Here is a 24,956-nt window from a genome sequence, read left to right as displayed (position 1 = left end):
TACAGAGTCTGCTTGCTGAAAAAGTGTCCCTGAACGCAACGCGCATCAGCGGTTTTGCATGAATTTACCTCTAAAACAACTCTGTCTGGTAACGATCCATTATTATCTCATAGCGTGGTGAATGTGCAGCTCACAACTTGTCCACGACAGCCTTTTGGAGTTGTTGGGTTGTGTATTTGATGAGTTTGATGAGGAAAACCAAGAAATTCCCTTAGCCTCCATAGCATAGCCCTGAGCAGCCTGCCGCTCCGCTCCTCCGTTCTAAAAATAGCTTACACCGACATTTAAAGGTAACGAACCTACTGCTATGACTAGCGATTATGGCAATGGGCCAATTTGCCAAAATGTTGAACTATCCCTTTAAACTTCAAGATTTACTCAGTTAATTCTGAGAAAGATAGAAAAAACTAATCAACACAAAGCGATATTTGAAACGCAAGTTTTGCGCAAACATTTTGCGACATGACAACAAAATCTGATTTTTTTTTTCTTGTCACTCAAGCTGCAGTTCCACCTCTCGCCACTGAGTCGCAATGGCAGAGTGGCGCTGTCCGTGGTTTTACTCGTCGACTCCACGGGCAGACGACGAAGAACAAGAACAAAATGTAGTTTACTGATTTATCTGCTCTTCAGAGTTGAGTTTTCATTAGCGTTGAAATGGTGAAAATGGTAAATGTTATCACAAAGTTAGCACAAGATAAAGTAGATAAAGTAAGTTTTTGTGTGTAATATCACCATCTTTTCTTTTATGAACAACATATTTTACTCACAATAATGCAAAACAGGCCAGAGTTGAAAGTGAAATAAAAGTATGTGATGTAAAAACACCTGTGGCCTCGTTTGAAGGCTGAACTAATTGCTTCATCTAATTCAAATCCAGTTAGCCCAAAATAAAGAGGCCTTATGGTTGGAAATACAATCTGGGTTTTCTTCTCCTCTTGACTTTAGAGCTTGGCCTGACTGAAAAAGGTTGATGACCACTGACCTAAACAAACATTGGACACTGTAGTTGCTAAGCATCATTACATGTTGTTGCCCTGCCAACACGGGGCCTTAGTTCTACCTCCATTACGGCGAGGAGAACAATAATCGCTAATGTCATTACAATGTTATTTCCTCGAGTGATATAAATTTGCTGGATTGATCAGCTTGATTGGGCTAATGGTGACTGTGGTCAGTGGCTTTCACGGGCTCTTCTTGTCGTATTAGGTGGTTTATTATGGTCTCATGTGTCTGTCGCCGTATGAGCTCACTCACATTAATGTTTGCAGAATTGACGATAAACCAGGAAATGGATATTTGTCCTTTGACAACTCCTCGTATCTGTGTTTGTCTAAGAAATTATCTCCTTGTTTCAATAATGACTAAAAAAAAGAATTGTGAAGAAATAGACAAAACAAAAAATTAAACCGATATTGACAATTAAAGTTCATTATTGGTCACATGAGATTCTCTTTGGTCCATTTAGCTGCTTTATAGCTTCTGATCATATCCTTTAATCTCAGCTTTCAGACTGATGTGGTTGGAGAATAAAAACAGACAAAAAAACATGGACAACAACTAAACTTATCTACTGCTGAAGATCATGTGATATGATCAAAATCTCCAGAGCAGCCACTAAACTGCAACTTCTCATACATCTAATAGTTGTCAGTCGATTTGAAGTTCAGTGAATTTTCCGGTCTCTGAGATGTTTTCAGTGCCGTTTTTTCTGCTGATACAAAAACCCAACACTCATGTTTCTTGCAGTGCATAGCCATTTAATGACACCGACGATGTTTGAGCATGGACAAAGCTGAACGAGAACCAGAGCAGCAAAGGCAGCAAATACAATTCATTAAAATAAAAAATCACTGGTTAAAACTGAAAGAGAACGAGAATGTCGTCTGTCTGTCAGATGAAAAGAGGAAAAATCCAGTTCATATCAGATTATTTGAAGTTAAACGCTGTTACCACTGCACTGTTAAAAATGACCGTACCAATAACAGATAAATTTTCTCTGCAAATTTTCCACTTTTTGTTTCCAACTCTCTCTGCAGCCACTGGTTTCTACTGTTTCTAGCCCATCGGAGTGAACACGAATCGACAGCAGACAAATAAATTAACCAACTCCTGCAAGTTTCAACCGTTTGCTAATCACAGTTCAGCCTGGATGGATGTGAACGGAAACCAGTAGCAGCAGGAGAAGCAGGAACGATAAACTGAAAAGCCCGAAGCACGATTTGCAAAAATCTGCAGAATCCATGGTGTGGTCACTTTTGTGCACTGGAAAACGGCCTGACTTACAATTTAAAGGCCATAGTTCAATTGAACAACAATCTGATCATGATTTTTTTTTTTTAAGAGTTGAAATGATTAGTTGAACCACAGAAAAATAATCAGCAATAATTAATTCATCATTACAGCATTTTTTCTTGCAAAAAAACATGAAAACTGTCTTTTTTTTTGCTGCAGGTCTAAAATAAACACAAACATGTTCTATATGTTCTCCTTACATTAGCTCACTTCACTAAGCAGGACGTTTTGTTCTCTGGTGGATAAACTATATAACGACAACACAGTCTTTGGCATTTGTGTGCTGCGGATCCTGGTGGACGACGTAGATGGTTGAAATCTGTCGGGTTTGCGTGGTGAGATTTAGCTGCTCTAACGTGTGTTTTAAGACGACAGCGGCGGCGTTGGAGAGCAGCGAGGAGCGAGCTCTACATTCACAGGGCCTTTACTTCACTGCGCATGCTCAGACGGCCTCGACCTCTGACCCCCCCCCACCCCACCTCACCTCCCGATTGGCTGATGCACGACTCTTGACACTTTGACACGCGACTCGACTCGGCGCTCCGGTGCAGCACAGACAGGGCCACCTGACGTTTCACTGGACATCTCTCAAATGAAAAACCGCACTGCAACGTCGTGCACCGAAAACACACACAAAGCGGTGCCGGTCCAGGAGCACAACATGGCAAACGGAGACATTTAAGACGATGACTTTTTAAAAAAACAAAACAAAACCAAACCAAAACAGAAAACAGGCTGAAGTACAAAGAGGAAACAAGAGCGACAACAATTCCATAGGAATTTCAGATGATTTTAACACATTTGTCCGTCCCCCTTTGTCCATCTGTTCACTCTCCACCCCCCAGCACCACCAACGGGGTGAGGGGATGCAGGGCTGCCCATCTTTATGAGAAGCATGATTTAGTTTAAAAAAAAAAGAAAAGAAAAAAAATCCCAGGATTCACAGGTGAGAGTGGAGAAACCTGCAGCTGAGCGTTTTTTTTTGTTTGTTTTTTTTAGTTCTTAGACGTTTGCGTGGATTCAAGGAACTCCCTGGCGGCGGAGGACAGGTTGTGCACCAGCTGCCTGACGACCACCTCCTGCTCTCGGGCCCAGAGGAGGCCGTCGTCCACGGCGGCGTTGATCGGCACGCACACGTCTTGCTTCTGCAGGTCGGTCAGGCGGCAGGCGGCGGCGACTCCGGCCAGTCCCAGCGCCAGCAGGAGGAGGAGCTTGAACAGCAGGCCGACGAGGGAGCGCCGAGGTTTAGGCGCCGACTCCTTCACGACTTTTTTATCTGCTGAGAAACGAAACGAGAGGCGGCGGCGGCGGCGTTAGAAAGACTTATACTGTACAAAAACGACAAAAAACGATCGTCGCTCAGACCTCTGCTCCCCTACCTGCTGCCTGTCCGTTCTTCTTCTTCTTCTCCTCGCTCTTCTTCTTCTGCTGCTCCTGTGCAGCTATGGCCGCCATCTGAGCGTTGTACTCCTTCCTCCTCTTCTCCTTCTCCTCCGCCTTCTCCCGCTTACGAGCCTCCTTCTCCCGAGCCTCCCGCTCCCTCTGTTTCGCCTCCTTCTTCCTCTCCACCTCTGAGCGAGGGATAAAAGAGAAACGTCGTCACACGAGAGGAACTCATTTAAACTCTCGGCTTCCTGTCATAAATAAAACCGCACTTCATCCTCGGCTCTAAATCTCCCACTTATTAAATTAAAGATTCAATTTACATTTGAAAACTGAATCTCTTGGGCAACAAATAATCAATCAGCTAAAATGTCTTTTACTGATACAAACCTTTTTCCTTCAAAAGACGTTTCTCTCGTGCACGATCGACCTCGTCCTGAAGGGATCTCATGTGCTGCAGAACCTGGAGTAAAAACATCAACACTTTTAGTTATGGACACTTCTCTGATTTTCAACCGATTGATCTCTGATCAGTGTGTCTAATATATCATATTAATGAACTTGTCTTCAAGTTGCAACAAAAAATTGGCTTTCTGTACAGAAATAAATCTATAATGCTCCTGAAATTAGCATAATAGTTCCCCTTTAATGAATGAAGTGTATTGCTGCGTCACCTTGGTGGCACATTGTTTGCACTGCTTCTCGTCCAGACAGTCTCCTGCCGCCTTGGCCAGGTTGAGCTCCAGAGGATTGTCCTTCAGATCCAACCACTTCAGACTCTGAGGTGAAACAAGACGACACATCATCACGTCAGAGAGACGTTCACCACACTGAGCCGGTTCTGGCAAATTGGCCCATTGCCATAATCCCTATAGTCATAGCAGTAGGTTCCTTACCTTTAATTGTCGGTGCAAGCTGTTTTTAGAACGGCGGAGCAGAGCTGCGAGCTGCTCAGAGCTACGCTACGTGGGATTTCTTGGTTTCCCTCATCAAACTCATTAAACACACAATCCAACAACTCCAAAACGCTCTTGTGGACAAGTTGTGACCTGCACATTCACCACGCTATGAGATAATAACGGATCGTTACGAGACAGAGTTGTTTTAGAGGTAAATGCAGAGACTGCTTGCTGAAAAACTGCCCCCGACAGGAATCAGCTTTTGCATGAATTTACCTCTAAAACAACTCCGTCTCGTAACGTTCCGTTATTATCTCATAGCGTGGTGAATGTGCAGGTCACAAGTTTGCGTTTTGGAGTTGTTGGATTGTGTATTTGATGAGTTTGAGGGGAAACCAAGAAATCCCATGAGCCTCCGTAGTGTAGCTCTGAGCAGTTCACGGCTCTGCTCCGCCGTTCTAAAAACAGCTTGCACCGACAATTAAAGGTAACAAACCTACTGCTATGACTATAGAGATTATGGCAATGGGCCAAAATGTTGAACTATCCCTTTAACCCGCTCATACAGGAGCTGTAAACATGACACCGACCCTGAGCTGGGAGAAGCTGACGGGCAGAGCAGTCAGCTTGTTGTTGTACAGGTCCAGGTGTTGCAGGCTGACCAGGTTCCCCAGGTCGTCCGGCAAACAGGTGAGCTGGTTTTTACTGAGATCGACCTTGACGAGGTGAGTCAGGCTGCAGAACTCTGGCTGCAAGGAGAGAGAAGAGAGACGAACGTCATCATCATAGAGAGTTTAAAGACGACAGGATGAGTTTTAGAGGATGCTCCGGAGTGAGAGACTTAAAATAACTCACTGACATATTAAATATACTTAAATTGTTGTTACTGGAAAACTAAAAGATATTTGTTTGATGTGAAACTTTATATAATCACCTAAAAAAAACACTGTTAAACTGCTTGAATTAAATTATGAGTAACAAGTCTGACAAACAAAAACAACCTGTATTTCAAAATCTCTTCTATTTATTATATTGTCATGATTTAGACTTTAAGAGCCAGTAGTTACTAACCCTAACCTTTTATCATCAAACTTTTAAAAACATCTCTCCATTACTAAAACCATGAATTAGCACATTATAATCTGTTAAAAATCCAGTTTACATTCTTTTTTTTTTAAACTTGGAAATGAAACTTTATACATTTTAAACACTAAAAACATTTAAAGGATATGAAGAGTTACAATAAAAAAATTCAAAGCGCAATACTGAAACATAAGATTGAGTTTTATATGTTCCTTAAATGTTATCTGTGTACTCTCTTCTTCCACATTTATTTCAGTCTCTAACGATGATTAAAAACTAAAAACTAAAAAACAGAATATGTAGAAATGAATTAAACACAATAAGCACAACAAGGCCATAACATGAATACAACCACATTGATTGCGTTTGGTGTGTGATCTTGCTCGTACTCACAGGGAGGGAGGTAATGTTGTTGCAGGACAAGTCCACCACAGTCGCTTTAGTGAATAAAGCCTGTTGAGATCAATTATAACAGGAGTCAGTTTGATAAAGGCTGTGACTGAAGTGAACTCGAACACAAACACCATAATCAGCTTCTATCATGCCATCATACTAGACGACAACGAAACAATGTCTTTAATTATGGCTTCTCTCCTAAATAAAAATACAGAGACACAAATACTGTATATAGACGCAAATACAGAATATAAAGATATAAATAAAGCCAAAATCCAAGTAAGCAGAAAAATAAAGTAGTATAGTCTGCATAATATGGGGGGGAAAAAAAACATCATATTACGATTATGGGTTGAAACACCATCATGTATTCTCGTGTGCACATTACAATATCATAATGTTAATTTAATATCAATAATGGTTTTACAAAATAAGATCCGTGACCTAATCATCTCTTCCTGATTGTTTTATTGCATCTTCAGTTATTTGCAATGTCCTGAAAGATTATTATTCTAATCTTCACAATCTGCACAAGATAACAATTGTAATTGCATCATCTTGCCAAATAGGATCAAAATGAAACCTAATGATCTGATCCTGATAGTTCTGTTGCAGCTGCACAACTCCCAACTTGAAAAACATAATTTTTTTCCTGAGGGCCCGTTAAATCTTGAATGACATCATACTTTACTTCCAGATGTTCCTGTTTGAGCTGATGTGCACACCTTTATTGTAATATTGTCATTGTTTTTAAGGTTTTTATGGCTGTTATTGTTGCTCTACTTCTCGACACTAATGATGTCTCTACCTCTCTGAGTTACAATAAAAGTTGAATGAAGGAATATAAAAATATGTCAGGGCTCCAGACTAACTTTTTAGTTTTTTACTAGGTGCACAGTGGCCCTTAACCTGTAAATCAACATGCAAAGCAAATATTCACATCTCCTTTTCATTCACGATCCTCACACACATTAGCCTGCTGCCACCTGTAATGACCAATCCAATGTTTCATCAGTGTTTTTTAGAAAGAAACTTCACTGATTGCACAAATTTACTGGCTGCACATGCACAATAAATGAAAAGTTTACTTACACTAGCTCAAATTTTAGGGGCAAAATGCTCCCATTTAGGGACAGTCTGGAGCCCTGTATGTTCTATGTTGTATGTATGTGTATTATTTATGCATGTAAATTGAAATACGATACGATACGATAAACTTTATTGTCCCGTTCAGGGAAATTTGTCTTGGACACTGTCGCTGCGCCATAAATGCCTTGATGGCCACAATGACAAAAAAAACAATACACCTCACTCAGCCATATCAACCCAGCAAACACAAGACATAACAGCATTGCACATTCCTGTAAAATAGAACAATAATGCAGCATTATGTTGCAAATGTTGAAGTTATTACATTAGTTTTCAAGCACAGTATTGGAGTAAATGTTCTTCCAACACTGTGTGACTGTGTATTTGTGTTTAATGGACGTTTTGACCAGGAAGCATGAGATCAGCTGAATCCACAGGAGGACGAGGCTCCAGTTTAAAGCTACAGTGAACACTTTGAATGCTGTTTGTGTGTAATTTAACCACATTTTAGCAACACAGACACACACAGAGACACAGACAGAGACAGACAGAGAGAGAGACAGCAGCAGTGGACTCACCAGCTCTCTCACCGGCACCTCGGTGAGGTTACACAGGCTCAGGTCCACTTCATTACCGCTGATTTTATCCTTCAGGTTCAACACTTTGCTGTTTTTACTCATCCTGCAGTCTGACACAGAAACACAAGACACTGAAAACGTGAGCGAATAATATGCAAGAGCCAAGTTTAACAACATCAACAACAGGAAGTCGCTGCAACGTTATAACTCACCTGGAATCGAACCTGCGACAACAAAAAAACCAACCGAGCAACGACAGGAGAGGAAACGAGTGAAGCAGCTTCAGGAAAAATGAAGAGAAGTTGGTGAGAAAAACCTCTGAAATGTTGAAGAGTGTGTGAGTGAGTGAGTGAGTGTGTGTGTGATTTTTTTTTTTTTTTTTGCCTCAATGAAAATCCACGTCACTGATGGAACGACAGCGCGGTGACGTCGCAGCGACGCGCGCCCCCTGCAGCAGCGGAGGAGCGCGTGCATTACAGACTACAACATACAGCAGGGAATACAGTATAAAGGTAAAAAAAAAAACATTTGGAAATGTATGAATAAATAAATAAATAAAAAACGCTCATGTATCAATTAGAGGTGCTCTTTGCTCTTTGGAGAGTGATATAGGAGATATAAAAACAGAGAAAAACTCCACTCTCTTAAATGTATCTTTATTAATCTGGCATTGTCACAATGACATATTGAAAATAAACCAGATACCAGGTATTTTATTGATAAGAGAGTGCCTTGGAATTTTACTCTGTTTTTATAAACAAAAAAATGAGCCGAATAATGAATGAATGAATCTTTTTATTTATTTTGAACGAACGTGTCTAAAATGAAAAAGTATATATATATATAAAATAAAAATATAAGCATCATCAAATCATAATATGCACAAGTTAGCAAGACAATAAATAGATAGGCTAGATAAATAAATAAATACATAAATGAATTAAAACAAACAAATGTCCAAATAATAGCAAAATAAATGAATATCAATAAATATATAAGTCCAAAATGAATTCATTTTGGTACCAAAAAATGCTATTTCTGTTTTTTATATCCGGCCTGGTTCACCCAGCTGACCACTCCCACTTCCTCTGTATTGTGGGACTAAATGTGGATTATTTATGTTTCCTTCCTTGCATGCAGTAGCAGCACTTTTTCTACATTCACTCACTTGATTACTGCCTTCAGTTCAACCTTTTACCTTTCTTGAGCACAACACCTGTATGTACGTACTAAGACAATATAACTGTAATCAAATGAATACCTGTATGAGCATGAGCATCGATCATAAATGTGGAAGATTGCACAGGTACCAAGCAGTGTTAATATTGTAAAATGCTTCTACATCAGTTAAAAACAAGCTAAGAGGGACACAAATACACAAAATGTACAGAACAAAGAAAAGATCAGAGGAATAAAGTTTGTTTTCATTGTTTATTTCACTTCAACAACGACTGATATGAACACAGCACACTTACAACACCTTACTTGATACATTTTGTGGATTCATTGAACATTGTACTGGGCATGAACTGTAAATCTACAGCCATCTATCTATCTGTCTATCTATCTAAAAACACTACAAAGACAGTTAACTGAAAATGCATTAATGAGCCAAGTGTTTTTAGATCATTGTATAAGAACTGAAGCTAGCAGGTTTGTGTCTGTTACACAAGGAAACAGTTTTGTATAATTACTGTTATTACTAATCAGATGGGACAACACCTCATTAATGGGTCATTACGTAGCTCTATACATCATTATGAAGTCTTCCAGTTGGAGAAAATGAGGATTAAGAACAGAAGTGAAGCCAAGACGTAGAAAATAAAGAACACCTTGTTGATTTGTTTGGTTTTTCTGGCCCAGTAGTCGGACTTCCCTGCCTCCCTCCTGGTGAGGAGCTCGTTCAGTGTTTTCATCGCCTCGTTCAGATCGTCGACGAGCTTCTCAGAGTCCTGGGAATCGTCCATCAGCCCGCTGCCGCTCACCTGAAACAGTATTTTGAAAACTTGAAGGTTAATTTGCACGTTTAAAAAGCATATCAGCTAAACAACACCAGCTGTGACCTTTGACATCCAGGTTTATGTTGCAAATTTAAAGGGATAGTTCAACATTTTGGCAAATTCGCCTATTGCCATAATCCCTATAGTCATAGCAGTAGGTTCATCAAATACACAATCCAACAACTCCAAAACGCTCTGATGGACAGGTTGTGACCTGCACATTCACCACGCTATGAGATAGAGATAAAATTATGTACCATTATCACACATGAAGGAAATACTCTGAACTTGCGCTTTTGAAATCACTCCGCCCAGCAGCCGCGTCTGGAAAGTGGTTCCGGCTGCATTTGCCTCAAAAACAACTCTGTCTTGTAAGTAGTTCTTGAGTATTTGCTTCATGTGTGATAATGGTACATAAAATTATACATGATTATCTAATAGCGTGGTGAATGTGCAGGTCACAACTTGTCCACCAGAGCGTTTTGGAGTTGTTGGATTGTGTATTTGATGAGTTTGATGAGGGACAGGGGACCGGTACCGTTCACCTCCATTGTGTTCACTGAGCAGCTCACGTCTCTGCCCCGCCGATCTCAAAACAACATGCACCGATAATTAAAGGTAATGAACCTACTGCTATGACAATAGGGATTATGGCAATAGGTGAATTTGCCAAAATGTTGAACTATCCCTTTATGTAAAGCGCAAAGTTTTGCTCAAACCTTCAGTAGTTCGGTCGGTTGTTCATCAGTCGACACAGCACAGAGACGCACACACGGATTCCACTTCCTCTTCCTCTTCTTCTCCTCCTCGTCCGCTTCGTCTGAAACATCACAACAAAACTAAAATCACATCTCTGTATAAACATCGATGCATCAGCTCTGTTAAAGTTCAAAATAAAAGTTTGAATCACATCCCTGTTCCTGTCCTGTTCCCATAATGCATCTGCACTGGTACCATCAACACACACGTACCCGAGCGTCACACTAAACACTTAACATGTGAGAGGAACAGGAAGCAGATCGTCGATTAGTTGTAAAATATATGTTTAAAAAGTACCAGAAACAAGGAGCAGCAAAGAGCCTCAGTGTTAAAACTTAGAATTTAACTGGACAACAGCTGCAGGAAAAACAACAAACAACAATTTTATTATCTATTATGTGTGTAAATTCTTTCCACCACTCGAGGGGGAGACAAAATCCAATCAGGAAAGGCCGTGGGTGTCGACATCCTCGTCTCAGTTTTCGTTCATCCAGAGAGACAACATACTGCTGGAGTTTTAAAACTGAAAAACAGGGTCAGCAGTGTTCCCAAAACGCTTTATTCTCACTTTGGACAGGAGGAAAAAATAAATGTGGCAGGAGAAGAGACGTGTTTCCAAAAGAAAATATAGTTGTGTTGTGTACATGTGGCAGGTTTATGGTTTATGGAGTTTCAGTGCGTACATCTACATCTACATGAACATGAACATGAACATGGACTTCCCTCCTTCACTGAGGTTGTTACCTTGTTTGTCCCCACGTTGTTCACTCAGACCCTGGTCTCCATTCGGCTCGTTGTCTTTCTCCAACAGATACATGACTACGATCGACTCCAGGAGGCTCAGCAGCATCAGAGCAAAAATCCCAATGCAGTAGACGGCTGAGGAGAAAAGTGCAGCGTCATCACAGGAAAAAATACCGACAGTCAGAGGTGTATAATATGAAATATAGCTGTGTTTCTATGTGTTTTACACACATATTTAAAAAAATACATTTAGTAAAATGTGTGTATGTACATATTTTCTTCTTTTATTTGGGACAACATTTTGAAACCACATGATATTTATTAATTGTATATATGCTTATTTAGATATGCTTATTGAAACAGGATATGAATCAGATTTCTATCCTACTTATATATTTTTTTCTTATTAATTCTAAACATATTCACTAATATTCATGACTTTTTGAACTCATTGTATGGAAGTTGGAATAGATATAAATTGATGAACATACAGTAGATATTGGTATAGGCTGCAGATATGTGTCAATATATGAGATTGAGATTGCTAATAATTTCATATGCACATGTCATATATACTATATATAGAAATCCAGTATATGTACATCTGTTTTATATTTGCATCTGGGTGGCTTTTATCTGGTGCCATCGTGTCTAATTCTTTGGTTATATGACAGGTTTACCTATGAGTGGGATCCTGTTGGAGGAGGAGGGCAGGATTTCATTGAGGATGAGCTGCATCACGGTGACGGCGAGCAGTATGGTGACCTTGAAGCCCAACTTCTCGCCGCTGGTGTCTGAGATCAGGAAGGAGGCCAAGTCCAGAGACAAGAAGAAGAGGACGGGCAGGATGAAGTTGATGATGTAGAGGACGGACCTCCTCCTCATGTTGATCTGTGAAATTATTTTTAAAATGTGTTTTTTATTTATTATTGATGAGATATTGAACTAATTTAGTGGGCGTGGCCATGCAGTTGTGGGCGTGGTCACTTGTTCAGACCAAAACATAACAACACTGGATACTGGAATTAGAATTTGAGGCTAGTTAATAACACAAAAGTCTAATGACACTCTCCATTATATGAACAGAGGATTCAGTTTAAACTCAGAATTGATGCTTACGTTTTTAAGAAAAACTCATCCATGGCAGTGAAACTAAAACTTACTCTGGTTCTGGCTCTGGAAAAATGTCACGCTGATACAATACTGTTTGTAGGATCTGTGGCTGCCTTATTTGTTTCTGTGATTGTGGCTGAAATCTCAATAACTTTTCCCATTTGAGTGAAATAACTCAAAAACGGGGCGTGGAGGTGGAAGTGGATAGAAAAACCTTCATGTAGGAGAGGGTTAACCACCTCCGATGTTGCAGACGACGCTTTCCAAGCACAGAAATTTTGAGTAATTTATTATATAAATTTAACATTAAAGCAGAAGTAAGCGGAATATTTGTGTTAATATAAGTCTTAAATAGTTATATCTTCCGACAGCAATCACTTATATAGAGTGTTTGGTCTGAAACACGGGTCTGTCAGTCACTCTGCTCTGCTGTAAGCCGAGGAGAAAACTTTCCTTGTATCCTACAACCTTTATCCAATGAGGAGAGAGAACGGCATAAAGGGGCGGTCCTCTCTGTGTGTGCAGCCAAGGGATGCTCGTGAATGTGGTGACGTAGGGACGAGGACCAATAGATCCATGACGAGGGCGGGGTCTGCTAACTCCATCAGCTGACAAGAAGTTAGCCAAAACGACCGGATCGCTTACTTCTGCTTTAATGTTATCATAATTAAACTGTTCTGAGTTGGATGGAAAACAAACTATTATTGTGATCTTGTACTGGGTTGCAAAGATATTTAGCTCTCAGATAAAAAAAAAGATATGCATCCGATGTTGTGTTTTGTTACGTCTTGACTTTCGAGTGGTCATGACCACGCCCACTCAGGAAACAGGAAGTAGAAAGTGTCTCAGGTTACATCAGTGTTGTATAAAAGAGTCCATTAGCACCAAGAGAACAGTAACACTTACAGTGAAGATGATTCGACTATATTTTACCCCGAACCTGTTGAAAGTCTCGTTGGTAATGGACATGTCGATGAAGAGCCACTCGAACTGGGTCGACATTAAATTGCGAGACCACTTTGTGGCTTCCTCCTGGGTGGCCTTATGATGAAGGACCAGCTCCTCAACTATAAGATGGGAGTCAAAGAGTAAATAAATTAATACGGGAGCGTGCCTATGTTCCCTCAGCCCTATGTTCCCTCTGGACTCTCTCTACTATCTGGACTCTACCTATCTGGCCTGTCTAGCCTCTACCTGGTCTTTTTACTAAACTTAACCAACTCCTTTCTTCATTGCCTAAACCCAACCAATGGTGGGACCAAAGGGCTGTGGGAATAGGGCCTAATTTTCAGTGACAACAAAAGTTAGAAATGAGGCAACATAGGGCTGAGGGAACATAGGGCTGTGGGAACATAGGGATGACCCCATTAATACAACAGTGAGGTCGACAAAGAAGGAGTGCGCTGCACACGGTGAGTTAACGGGACTCTGACTCACTGGGGTAAGTGAGAGAGTTGAAGGAGAGGTTGCAGCTCTGAATGTCAAAGGGGAAATTGTAAATGTGCATCCTGCAGCTGGTGACCAGCACCTGGTCGTTGATATACATGACTTTGCCGTCGTTCATGATGGTCACACGGGGACTGTGAGTGGTTTTGTCCTTTTCTGTCCTGCATGATAAAACAGATAGAGTCACAAAAAAACACAAAACATTAAAGCAGAAGTAAGCGACCCGGTCGTTTTGGCTAACTTCGTTAGTTAGCAGCCCCCGCCCCCGCCCTCGTCATGGATCTATTGGTCCTCGTCCCTACGTCACCACATTCACGCGCATCCCTTGGCTGGTTACACCCCGCCTTTCCGAAGCCCCGCCTTTCCGACAATAGACTTCCATTCATCGTAATAGCGGGGTTTTCTATTTTTTCTGAAGACCCCGCTATTCCGAAAAGGCTATTGGGGGAAACCCCAGTGCGCAGTGCGCATTGATCCTTTTTTCCTTTTTGGGGTCAAACGGATCATGTGCATAATTAACTGCAAAACAAGCAAATACTTCATATTAATGACATATAACGTTCATTATGCTTCTAGCTTGTCTAGCCTCTACCTGGTCTTTTTACTAAACTTAACCAACTCCTTTCTTCATTGCCTAAACCCAACCAAAGCATCTCCCTCAGTCAGCTGTCAGCACGAGCGGCGGCTGCAGCAGCCCGTGTGAGCTCAAGCCGGGTTCAGCCGCCCTCGAGCGGAGCAGGGGGGGAGAAAAAAAGTGTATTTCTATTACTGTGTGGGAGATCTCCAACAACGGAGTTGGGGAGAAGGCAAGTGGGACAGATCTGCCCAGTCCCTGAGCAGCACGTTTCACAGACAAGCCACAACACAGAGTTTAAACAACGTCGCGCGGTTCAGCACCTTGGACATTGGACAGCTGCGGGGGGGGGGGGGGGGGGGGGGTGGGGGGGGGGGGAAGGGGGTCGGAACAGCTGTGTTTCGAGGTGGGGTATTTCGGAACAGCGGGGTGTCGAAGTGGAGGTGTGTTGAAATGGAGAGCTGTCCCCCCCTTTGGCTGCACACACAGCCCTTCATGCCGTTCTCTCTCCTCATTGGATAAAGCTTGTAGGATACAAGGAAGTATACAAGAAGTTTTCTCCTCGGCTCAGAGCAGAGCAGAGTGACTGACAGACCCGTGTTTCGGACCAAACACTCTATGTAAGTGATTGCCGTCGGAAGATATAACTATTTAAGATTTATATTAACACAAATATTCCGCTTACTTCTGCTTTAACACTAACGCCACAAGTTGTGAATTCACAGAGCTGTAGTCATAGAAACTAACTTCAAGAGGAAAAGACTATAAAGACAAACTAACTGCAACTGTATTCGAATTTACAGGAAGCGTTTAAGCGCAGCTTTCAAATGAAGCCATAGGTCTCAATTGTTAAATGCTTCTTTACTGAAGCTTGTAAGTAAGTTGTAACTCTGGATTACATTCACCATTTTTCAAAGACAACAATAACAACAAAACCCTCAGAGTAGAAAGGTTATCTTTTCCTGTGATTCATTGTTTTTGCTCCAGGACATGAACGTAGCTACATGTGTGTGGATGTACATTTTCAAACATTTTCTTTTATAAAATTGTCATGAATTTCATTTAAAATTTCTCTCATTGCATGTGTTACGGCTGATAGGGGTTCGGCCGTGTGTGTGTCTCTCCCTCCCTTCTCCTTGTTCCCCCACAGCTCCACCCAGGTCCCATCAGTGAAACGAGGCTCACCTGGTCCATTGAGCTAAATACTTGCAGCTGACACCAGAGAGCGGGGGCAGTGCTGGGGACTGCTGGGCTTGCCTGCCTCCCATCATGGCTTTCTGTTTTAGTTTGTCTACTTGTTTGTATCTGTATATTTTTGTATTAAATCTCTTTTAGTTAAGTTAGTGCCTTTGTCTTTGTATTTTGGGTCATTGTTGGGTCCCTTGTTATGCCCCTCTGGGCCAACAAAGTACTGGGGCGTAACAATTGGGGGCTCGTGTCCGGGATCTGAACAACCATGAGGTGAAGTGAAGGTTTGTAGCTGTTGTGTGATGTAGTAGTCTTCTTTTCAAGATGGTTTGTGATTTAAGTGCCTGTCTGTGTTTACTTGAGAGTTCCCTGTAAGGTAGTCGTCGGGCAGAGAGAGACTCTTGCCACTTTGTTGTTTTGCCTTTCTTATTTTTGGTGGTGATACCTGGGTGTGGGTACGTTTTCTGTGTGGCAGTGGGCCTTGCCTTGGTCCATTGTTCACTTGCAGAGTTCAACGTTTAAAGAAGCCTCCCGGGAAGCCACTGAAGACTAGATAGTTAACCACATTACAGGGTGCCTCTCCACAACGTCACTCTTTAGCAGAGTTGCACAGCAGTGTAATCACAATCTCTTGTGGGTTGACTCTACTTCTACTTCTAGTTTCGTCTGGATTCTGTGTAAAATAGTAACAGTAACTTTTGGGATGTGACTTTGTGTGGTACCTGCACAGTGCGTTCGTTGGGTCGTTCGGTTGCAGCTTAGGTGTAAGTTGGCAACATTTTGTGTAGCAGTGGCTACTGTGTGACCTCTTTTGTGTTGTGCTGTTGCAGTCCACTTTTCGGTTGAGTCACTTGTGTATGTTACTGTTTACTTAGTTGTGGCTTCGTTGGACCTCGCGTGCGTCTCTCCATAGATCAGTGGATCTTTGTGTGATGGAGTTGACTTGGTGAATTATAAGGTCTGTGTCTGTTGGTTAATGGCAGACTGCTTGGTGGCCATTTTGTGTCGTGGCAGTTCAATTTGTTCGGGTCTTTGTGTGTTGATAGACAGCAACTTGAGTGACCCTTTAGGTTGTGGCTGTGCTCGATTTTGTGTTTGGTCACCTGCAGTGTTTAGTAAGTTTACCTTCGTTTCGTAGTTTCCCTCATGGTGGTAGCCATTTAGTTATCTGGTGGGAGTGGCACCCACTTGTGTGGCTACTGTTTGGCTGCTCACTCTTTACATCGAGTGGCAGTGTGTTGGTTGGCCTTGTGTATTTTGATCTTGTTGGATCCACTTTGACCTTTTTGTTGTCCTGACCGCAGTCCCAGGGTTTATTTTTGATAAATGTGTTTATTGGTGTTGAGGCCAGGTTCAGTCATCCTTTTTTATAGATAAAAAATATTAGATTTAGATATTGCAATGAATAAATAGTATGGTGTTTTGATGTAACATGATCATTTATTCATTGTCTTAAGGGGGGGGTGTTACGGCTGATAGGGGTTCGGCCGTGTGTGTGTCTCTCTCTCCCTTCTCCTTGTTCCCCCACAGCTCCACCCAGGTCCCATCAGTGAAACGAGGCTCACCTGGTCCATTGAGCTAAATACTTGCAGCTGACACCAGAGAGCGGGGGCAGTGCTGGGGACTGCTGGGCTTGCCTGCCTCCCATCATGGCTTTCTGTTTTAGTTTGTCTACTTGTTTGTATCTGTATATTTTTGTATTAAATCTCTTTTAGTTAAGTTAGTGCCTTTGTCTTTGTATTTTGGGTCATTGTTTGGTCCCTTGTTATGCCCCTCTGGGCCAACAAAGTACTGGGGCGTAACACATGGAAACACAGGTTAAAATACACTAAAGGGGGTTATGATGAACAAAAAAAAAGTAGGCTGTCTACTAGGGTTGTGCCGATTGGCGATCCAATCGTCTATTGGCGATTGGAAGGACGATCGGCGATGTTTTGTTTTCTTGCCGATTTTACACACACATACTCGCTACTTTTTTATTGATCTAATGCGCAATCTGTTTGTTTTGTTTTAATGAAGCCGCTTGGCTTGCTGCTTCCAACTATACTCTGTCAAATGACAGTGTTTCACCAATCAAATGCAGCCACTGGCGACGTCCAATCAGACGGAGCCAGGTAGTCATATGACCGCACACAACATCTCTGTGGTAAACAGGGTGGCCACTCCGCCTCAAATTTGAGGAAACACGTTTAGCTGGTGTTGTGGCTGTCTATGCTAGGCTGCCGACGCCAGCCCTGTATGTCACAGCCCGACGACGTGTTCACTGATATGCCACAAATAAATTACGTCCGCCATGAATAGATTTTTCGGCTTTCGGCAACGCAATAGCGTTCGTTGATCATAGCGCTCTTTCTCCGTTATTAGCCCTCACACACACACACACACACAGAGAGAAGCGCGCATGCATGACAGCAGGGCACGGTAAAAGCGATACTCATACGCCGCCGCCGCCCCCACCCGGACCCCGGCGATAGATAGGTCTATCGGCGATCTCCAGGGAGGGCGATTGGGACGATCTGAGAATGTCAAAATCGCCCAACACTACTGTCTACTGTATCTATTTGTCTCAGGGGCATATGTCCATCCCAACAGTAGAAATATAGAAAAATACAGATAAATAACATTTTTGAGCATTTTTTTTAATCACAAAAATTGATTTATTTTGCATTTATTTAGGCATTAAGTGATTTATGTGTGTATCTCTGTATTTATGTATGTATACATATTTTCATTTGACAGTAGGGGCCAATAAACTGTCTTTCTCTGCCCTTCAGCAACAACAACAGATCAACCAGGCGCGGCGCCAGGATTTCAATTTTGGACGGGCCACAGTAATTTTGGATGGGCCACTACTTAGGAAAAAATAACACTAACATAGGCTACATAGAGTTGAAAATTATTCCTGAATGACTCGTTCGTGTCTATATTGCCTTGAAAGCACACATCTGCTGAGACCTATGGCTGAGACGAGCTTTGACAGCGCGGTGCGCCGCTCTCTCTCCCGTTTAAAGTTAATCTAGCTCACCCAGTGGAGCTCTCTCTCTCTCTCTCTCTCTCTCTCTCTCTCTTTCTCTCTTATGTGTTTAACCAAATACACGAAAAGCCAAATCAAATCAGAAATGCGTAGCCCACTTCTTTTTTAACTCACAGACATTTATTTTCATAAAGTAGGCTAATAAAATATCTGGACATTTTGCCATCGTTAACATTGAGACAAAAGGCTGCAGGAATGGAAGAAGAATTCAGCAAATCATCTTATCACGCAAAAAGTCACAACAAACAGGTTTTGCACAATGGTTTGCACAGATAAGTCTTAAAATATGTGCAACACCTTCTCATCACAATCCACACCATCTACACAGTTACGTTATCAGCTGTTATTAAAACCCAACTCATCAGGACGCGATGACCACCACTCACATTAAACAAACAATTAATAATCCACACTCAAACCGTTAACTGCACTCAACAAGCTGTTATTACAAGGTTTACAACAGATATGACAGACAACCTGGGCCGTGTGTGTGCGTGTATAAGAAAGGGGGGAGGGAGGGAGGGAGAGAGGAAAAGTAGGTAAAAACCTGCTAGCTGCTAGCTGTTAGCTACCGTAGCTCAGGCGTCGGTCTCCCGTCAGGTAAAAGCTGCCGTTTATTCCTCAAATGAAGCTCATGTTGAGCCTCTCCGGTACAGTTATCCATCACTGCTGTTGAATTAGCCGCTAAACTGCTGGACGCTAAAACCGAGGGGCCGTCTGTGTGTTTACAATTCACGAAAGCAACGTGAACGTACGTGCCGCTCACACTCAGTAGAGTTACGCAATGAGGCAGCGTAGCCTGCCCTCTGCCTCCCTGCGGTGTGATTATCTGCGACCGAATCACACCCGTGCTGATATACAGTACAACAGCACTCCCTCTTGTGTGATATTGCTTAAATGAAAATCACCAAATGCTGACACATTTAAACCTGTGGTAAAGTTATCTGAAATAAAAATAAATAAATAATTAAACCTTAGATTAATTAAAGTTATGTTCACCCTGTCATTTTGGATGGGCCAGTCCTACAAGTGGGTGGGCCCAGGCCCGTTAGGCCCACCCATAACGCCGCGCCTGAGATCAACACTTACATCTCGTAAATCATGATATCCGGCTTCCACAGAAGCTCAGTGGGAACAGAAATGGTATCGATGTCACAGAAGTCGTCCTCATTCCATGAAATGTGTTCGTTCGTCCAGGCCTACAGAGGAAAACAAGGAGGAGAGAGGAAACACCATCGGAGAATAATATAAAATAAAGGGAAAATGATGGTGAAGGACATGAAGTCACTCACCATGTTGACCCTAATATAAGGGATGAACGTCTGATCAGTCTCTTTCTATGGACAAAAGAAACATGTGTGAAAATCTTTTGGTGAGTTTGTTGATATAGAGAAATACAGATACAGTTTTTTCTAACCACTCACTCACCACATCTAAAATGGCGTACAACTGGATGTCAAGGTCCACCTTAGTGGTCTGTTTGTGGTGTTTGACGGGCCGGGTCATCGTGTACAGCCCGTTCTCTTTAGTCATGTTCAGGTAGTTCAACACGTCCTGGTAGCCACACATTCCCTCCGAGGAGGAGGAGGAGGACGCTCCATTTACAACTGAAACAAAAGAAAAATCAAGATTAAATCATACACACTAAAAACTCCTGGGTTATTTCTTTAACCCGATTTCTGGGTTACTTGTATTTGGTTAAAATTATGGGTTATTTTTCAGAGAGTAACATTATTTTCTGGGTTATATAGCTATATAATTTTAACCCAATTGTTGGGTTGTTTGGGTTATATACTATGTCTGGGTCATTTTTTTTTATTTTTTTTTTTATAAAGTATATATTTTTTTGGCTTTTCATGCCTTTATTTGATAGGACAGTTGAGAGTGTGACAGGAAATGGGAGGCAGAGATGGGGGGAATGACATGCAGGATAGGGCCGTCCGACGCGGGACTCGAACCGGGGCCGCCTGCAGCGAGGACTACAGCCTCAACACATGGGGCGGGTGCTCTACCAACTGAGCTAAACACCGCCCCGTCTGGGTCATTTTTTAAAGAGTAACCTATTCATGGGTTGCAGTGACGTCACGTCGAAGGGACCGCCGCCATATTTGTGTCCGATTTGACAGGTCTCCTCATATGACAGCATGCAAACCACAGGATGGAAATGACAGTTTCTTGACAAAATGACAGGGTTTCATACATCCTGTCTGGGTTTATATCTCTATAACAACAGACTAACTCTATATTATCACACTTATTACACAGTTTATGAATTAATTAATTAATTTGAGACGTAATGTTGATCAAAGTCCTTAGTCCGGTCACTTCTCCGCTGTTTGCTCCTCACCCTCCTCTCGGTCGACTCGTGTGTAGTTGTTTTCAAAGAGCTTCTGATAATCAATCAGTAGATTGATGAATTATCATGTAAATGTTACGATGTGCGCATTTATGTCGTCCTGTCTGTCATAAGAGATTACGATACGGGACACGTTTGTGTCACAGCACGGACACAGCTGGTCACAGCTGTGACACTGCACTGGCCCGTCCGCTCTGTCCGCTCTGATCGCAGGTTTGGTTTCCAGCAGCGGTGAGGGAGGCAGAGAGCCTCCACTCTCCCTCTAACCAGCTACAAGTCATTTTTCTAACATCACAATTAGTCTGAAGCTGGTAAAAATGAAACACAAGGTAAAAATCCTTATAGGTCTTCTGCCCTGCTCCGCTGATCAGAGCGGCGTCCCTAGCAACGGCCCGTTTTACTTAGCAACGGTCTGTTATACAGAAATAAAAGACCCTAAATGCAGAATCAGTGAGTAATTAATAAGAAAGTAATCAAAATGCCGAATTCAATATATCCATGTTATTTAAAAAAAAGTGAATCCCCTCTTTTTGTAAGACTTGTCACAGCCCCATGCTGCCACTGATAGACTGCCTGCAGTCAACTATTTATTCCGCCTATAACTTTACGTCTTTTGGGATGGAATAAAACTGCAGTCCGGGGTTTTTTTGGCGACTGCTATCACAGTCAACAGCACAATATAATCCTGGCATCTTTCAAATAACGTCAATTTTCGGTCTCTTGCTGATTTACTCCACTTGTTCTGGTAACGTGACGCTGTGATCTGTGCCCAGATTGCCCTGATTCAGACACAAATATGGCGGCGCAGAAACACAGTGACGTCATGTGAATCTAATGAATTTTCTGGGTTACACACTAAAAACTCCTGGGTTATTTTTTCAACCCAATTTCTTGGTTGCTTGTGTTGGTTTAAAATTATGGGTTATTTTTCAAAGATTAACCCATTTTCTGGTTTATAAACACATCTAAAATATGAACAATCACACGTCTAGTGTTTGCCTACCTTGTTTTTTTTGTTTTTTTACTTTGCCTATATTCTTGGGCATTGATTTTTGTGTTTTTGCCCTAACTGGATTTGGCTGCCTGCTGTGTACGACTTGGGCTGGACAAGTAAAGGAGTTGTCTTCGCTAACTTTTGGTTCTTTCTTCTGCTCCTGAATCTGAGGTTCATTCAAGAGTGTAACAGGAGGACTTTTGCCTCTGGAGTCTCCAGTGATCAGTCCAGACCATGGAGACACAGAGCAGCACCAGTTCAAGCCGTTAGTGCAGGCAGCACTAACAGCTTTATCTGATGATAAATATATAATGTAAGACAAAGTTTTATTTACTGAAATAAGGTAAAGTGAATAGTAACCCAAGGACAACATTGGAGTTGCAGAGGCTCAAAGTGTTCAAAGTGAAGGTTGAAGGATCAAATCCTGCTGTGGGTACAATACATTTTAAAATAGTCTAACTATTAGTTTATTATTGTCTATTGGTGCTGTCTGTCCTTCTTGCTCTCGCTGCTACTGTGTGTCATCGTACGTTTGGTGCTCTGTCGTTATCATGTGCTTGTACTGTGATGTTGTTGTCATGTGGCTGTTGTGTGCTACCATGTGTTTCCTGTGTTGTGTCTGTTTGTAAGGCGATACAGTCTACAGTCTGCACTTCTGCCCACAATGAATTTCCCTCTGGGACATTAAAGTATATCTTATCTTATCTTATCTAACTTAACATTAAAGCCCCAGTATGTAACTTATTTGGCTTTTTATTAGCAAAAATCAAATATTGCTTTCATAAATAGGTATTTCACTGAAGTCGAATCATACCCGCATACAAATGAAAGCTTTCTTGAATTAGTTGTTACAAGTCATTACAAATATACAAGGGGGGGCGAACCGAACCTGGGCTGAACCATGACAACATATTGTCACGCCTGTATTGTTTTGTCTCGTGCTGGCGGACCACTTGTTTACATAGACGCTTGTTTATCCTGTTACATGCAGCGTCTGTTGTCTATCTGACTTCTGCCCGATTTCACGTGAACGCAACATCAAGAATACGTTCAGATATGCAACCGCACCGCTAGATGGGGGGAATTCGTACATATTATACCTTTAATAGAACCTAAACACCAAAATATCAAATATAACCAAATACTTAACCCAAAAGTTGAGTCAAAAAGAATAAATCAATTTTCTGGGTTGAAATAACCTAGTTTTTTTAACCCAGGAGTCATTAGTGTGTAGAACTGTGGACTTATCCACAGCTCATGACCGTATCAAACTTTAAAAACTGATCCACCAAACAGAAAAAAAAAACAAAACTCATATCCAAATGAGGATGATGAACAACACCAGCTGACACCAACCCAGAGCCTGATCTGATGATGACGGCCGGCTGCTTTTACCACTAAATGATCTCTCTTTTTTTTTTTCACAATCTCCTGGGTGTAATCAGGCTCCACATCAGAGATCCAACACCGTAGTCACACAATCGTTTGCCATCACAAATCCCTCTTTTATTCAATAAAGAGCCATAATAAACATAATAATAAACTGATGGATGGTCCACTCTGATTTTGTTTGCCTTTTCAGATTTCCACCTCCCACCCTAAAGGTGGATGGTGGATAGTTATTTTGTGGAAACATTTAAAATAATATACATAAATCTATTGACTCTTGACTTATTCTTACCTGTGAGCAGGAGCAGAACGAAGCCGAGAGGCGTCATGAGTTCAGAGCCAGTGGATCCAAAGTCTGAGACAGAGGTCGAGCTCTAATGTGCAAATGTGTAAATGAGTGTCCCTGCCTTTCTCTCTACTGTCGACAAACATGACATTGAAATGAAATTAACCACATCCTCACATTAGAGGAGGGCAGGGCAAATAAAAAGACCAACCCTTCATATTATTGTGTGTGTTTCTGTTCTTTTTTTTTTCTCATCTCAGTTGAATCACAGGGAAAAAACCCAGGCTCTTCAATATGGAAGAGACGTGAAAACATCAGTGTAGTGCTTCTGTTTGTTGTTTTTATGATCTTATTTTGACCATAAGCAGGAACCAAACAATATATTCCTCATGTTTACATGAACACACAGGTTTTTTGTTTTGTACTGATCCTATACCCTTACATTGTAGGTTGTTGTGGTTGTTGCCCTTCTGATATACACCACTCATAAAAAGTTAGGGCAACATTCGGGTGAATTTGTGTGGAAAATGTAAAAAGTTCATGCTACAGTGATATTATACCATGAAAGTAGGGCATTTAAAAGGGAACTACACACAATTGCTTTTCCTCTGTTTTGCAAACCCTTCTCCCGGCCATGTGCAATTGTTTTTAACAAAGCCGGCGAGAAAGCAATCCATTGAGCAGTGGATAACGTTATCTATCATACTGTACTGTAGGCTATACGTGTCACCATGTGTATGTTTGTGTAGTCAGAGATTACAGGTTACAGGGCGCGTTTGTGCCGCGTTGCCCAGAGACGAGAGCTGGGACACCGGGGCGGCGATGTTGCAAGGTTGGTTTTCAGCCATGAGAGGCCAGGTGGACGACAGAGAGCCTCCGTTCTCACTGGTAACAAGGTCATAGTGAACTATCACAATTACTCCAGAGCTTTTTGATTAGTAAAAACGTCCCATTTTCTGAAGCCTCGACATGTCAGGTACTGTTGATGGCTTGTCATCTTGGTCTCATGTGAACAGCATGACGAAGAGGACTGTTTCATTGAACCAGAACCCACTTTTCCCCTATTTAGTGGTCTTTCATTTAGTTTGTTTTCTTTGCATCTGGAACTGCTTTACTTTAGGTTTAAACTATATTCCCCAAAGGGTGCGGCTTCTGCCACCATACTGCTAATGATGACCCGTGTGGGAGCATCATTTGATTGTCTGTTTATTTGCAAGGCCGTGCTCTGATGAAAGTCTGAGAGACTGAAAGCTGAACAAAATGAAGCGAGTATGCCAACATCTTACGTCTCTGGCCTCTGAAACCCTCGAAGCTCCAGCACCTGAGCTCGGCTGAGTGGCTACATTTACA

The 24,956-nt window shown here is 41.8% G+C and overlaps 2 protein-coding genes across 4 annotated transcripts; both read right to left on the bottom strand.

Moving 5' to 3' along the window:
* Positions 1–3,022: 3,022 nt before the first annotated feature.
* lrrc59 (leucine rich repeat containing 59) lies at positions 3,023–8,148 on the bottom strand. 3 transcript variants are annotated; one of them, XM_085761463.1, is made up of 8 exons: positions 7,936–8,148; positions 7,724–7,833; positions 6,054–6,113; positions 5,168–5,326; positions 4,353–4,457; positions 4,069–4,141; positions 3,675–3,866; positions 3,023–3,571 (listed from the first exon to the last, which is right to left on the bottom strand). In XM_085761463.1, the coding sequence occupies exons 2-8, from the start codon at positions 7,823–7,825 to the stop codon at positions 3,291–3,293; spliced, it is 972 nt and encodes a 323-aa protein (XP_085617589.1). In that variant the 5' UTR covers positions 7,826–7,833; positions 7,936–8,148; the 3' UTR covers positions 3,023–3,290. The 3 variants fall into 3 exon arrangements, with proteins under 3 accessions (XP_085617589.1, XP_085617588.1, XP_085617590.1); XM_085761462.1 differs by having other exon boundaries at positions 3,023–3,574; positions 7,936–8,132; XM_085761464.1 differs by lacking the exon at positions 7,936–8,148 and having other exon boundaries at positions 3,023–3,574; positions 7,724–7,854.
* Positions 8,149–9,299: 1,151 nt separating this feature from the next.
* Positions 9,300–23,649, bottom strand: LOC146967439 (5-hydroxytryptamine receptor 3A-like). The gene is made up of 10 exons (XM_085762214.1): positions 23,613–23,649; positions 20,010–20,188; positions 19,874–19,918; positions 19,671–19,780; positions 13,777–13,946; positions 13,246–13,406; positions 11,907–12,117; positions 11,227–11,361; positions 10,443–10,543; positions 9,300–9,708 (listed from the first exon to the last, which is right to left on the bottom strand). Exons 1-10 carry the CDS (start codon positions 23,647–23,649, stop codon positions 9,481–9,483), a joined length of 1,377 nt encoding a protein of 458 aa, XP_085618340.1. The 3' UTR covers positions 9,300–9,480.
* Positions 23,650–24,956: the final 1,307 nt, after the last annotated feature.

Source organism: Trachurus japonicus, chromosome 19 (genome assembly GCF_045865225.1).
Source record: "Trachurus japonicus isolate A0001 chromosome 19, Traja_1.0".
NCBI classification, from domain to species: Eukaryota; Metazoa; Chordata; class Actinopteri; order Carangiformes; family Carangidae; genus Trachurus; species Trachurus japonicus.
This window is presented reverse-complemented; position numbering and strand designations above follow the sequence as displayed.

Excerpts from the sequence above, each read along its gene's own strand:
- lrrc59 (XM_085761462.1), bottom strand. The coding sequence starts at position 7,825 with ATGAGTAAAAACAGCAAAGTGTTGAACCTGAAGGATAAAATCAGCGGT. Across the intron at positions 6,114-7,723 it reads AGGTGCCGGTGAGAGAGCTG|GCTTTATTCACTAAAGCGAC; the intron begins GTGAGTCCACTG and ends TGATCTCAACAG. Across the intron at positions 3,575-3,674 it reads GAAGAACGGACAGGCAGCAG|CAGATAAAAAAGTCGTGAAG; the intron begins GTAGGGGAGCAG and ends TTCGTTTCTCAG.
- LOC146967439 (XM_085762214.1), bottom strand. The coding sequence starts at position 23,649 with ATGACGCCTCTCGGCTTCGTTCTGCTCCTGCTCACAG. Across the intron at positions 13,947-19,670 it reads GATATCATGATTTACGAGAT|GACAGAAAAGGACAAAACCA; the intron begins GTAAGTGTTGAT and ends TTTATCATGCAG. Across the intron at positions 12,118-13,245 it reads ATAGTCGAATCATCTTCACT|ATCAACATGAGGAGGAGGTC; the intron begins GTAAGTGTTACT and ends ATAATTTCACAG.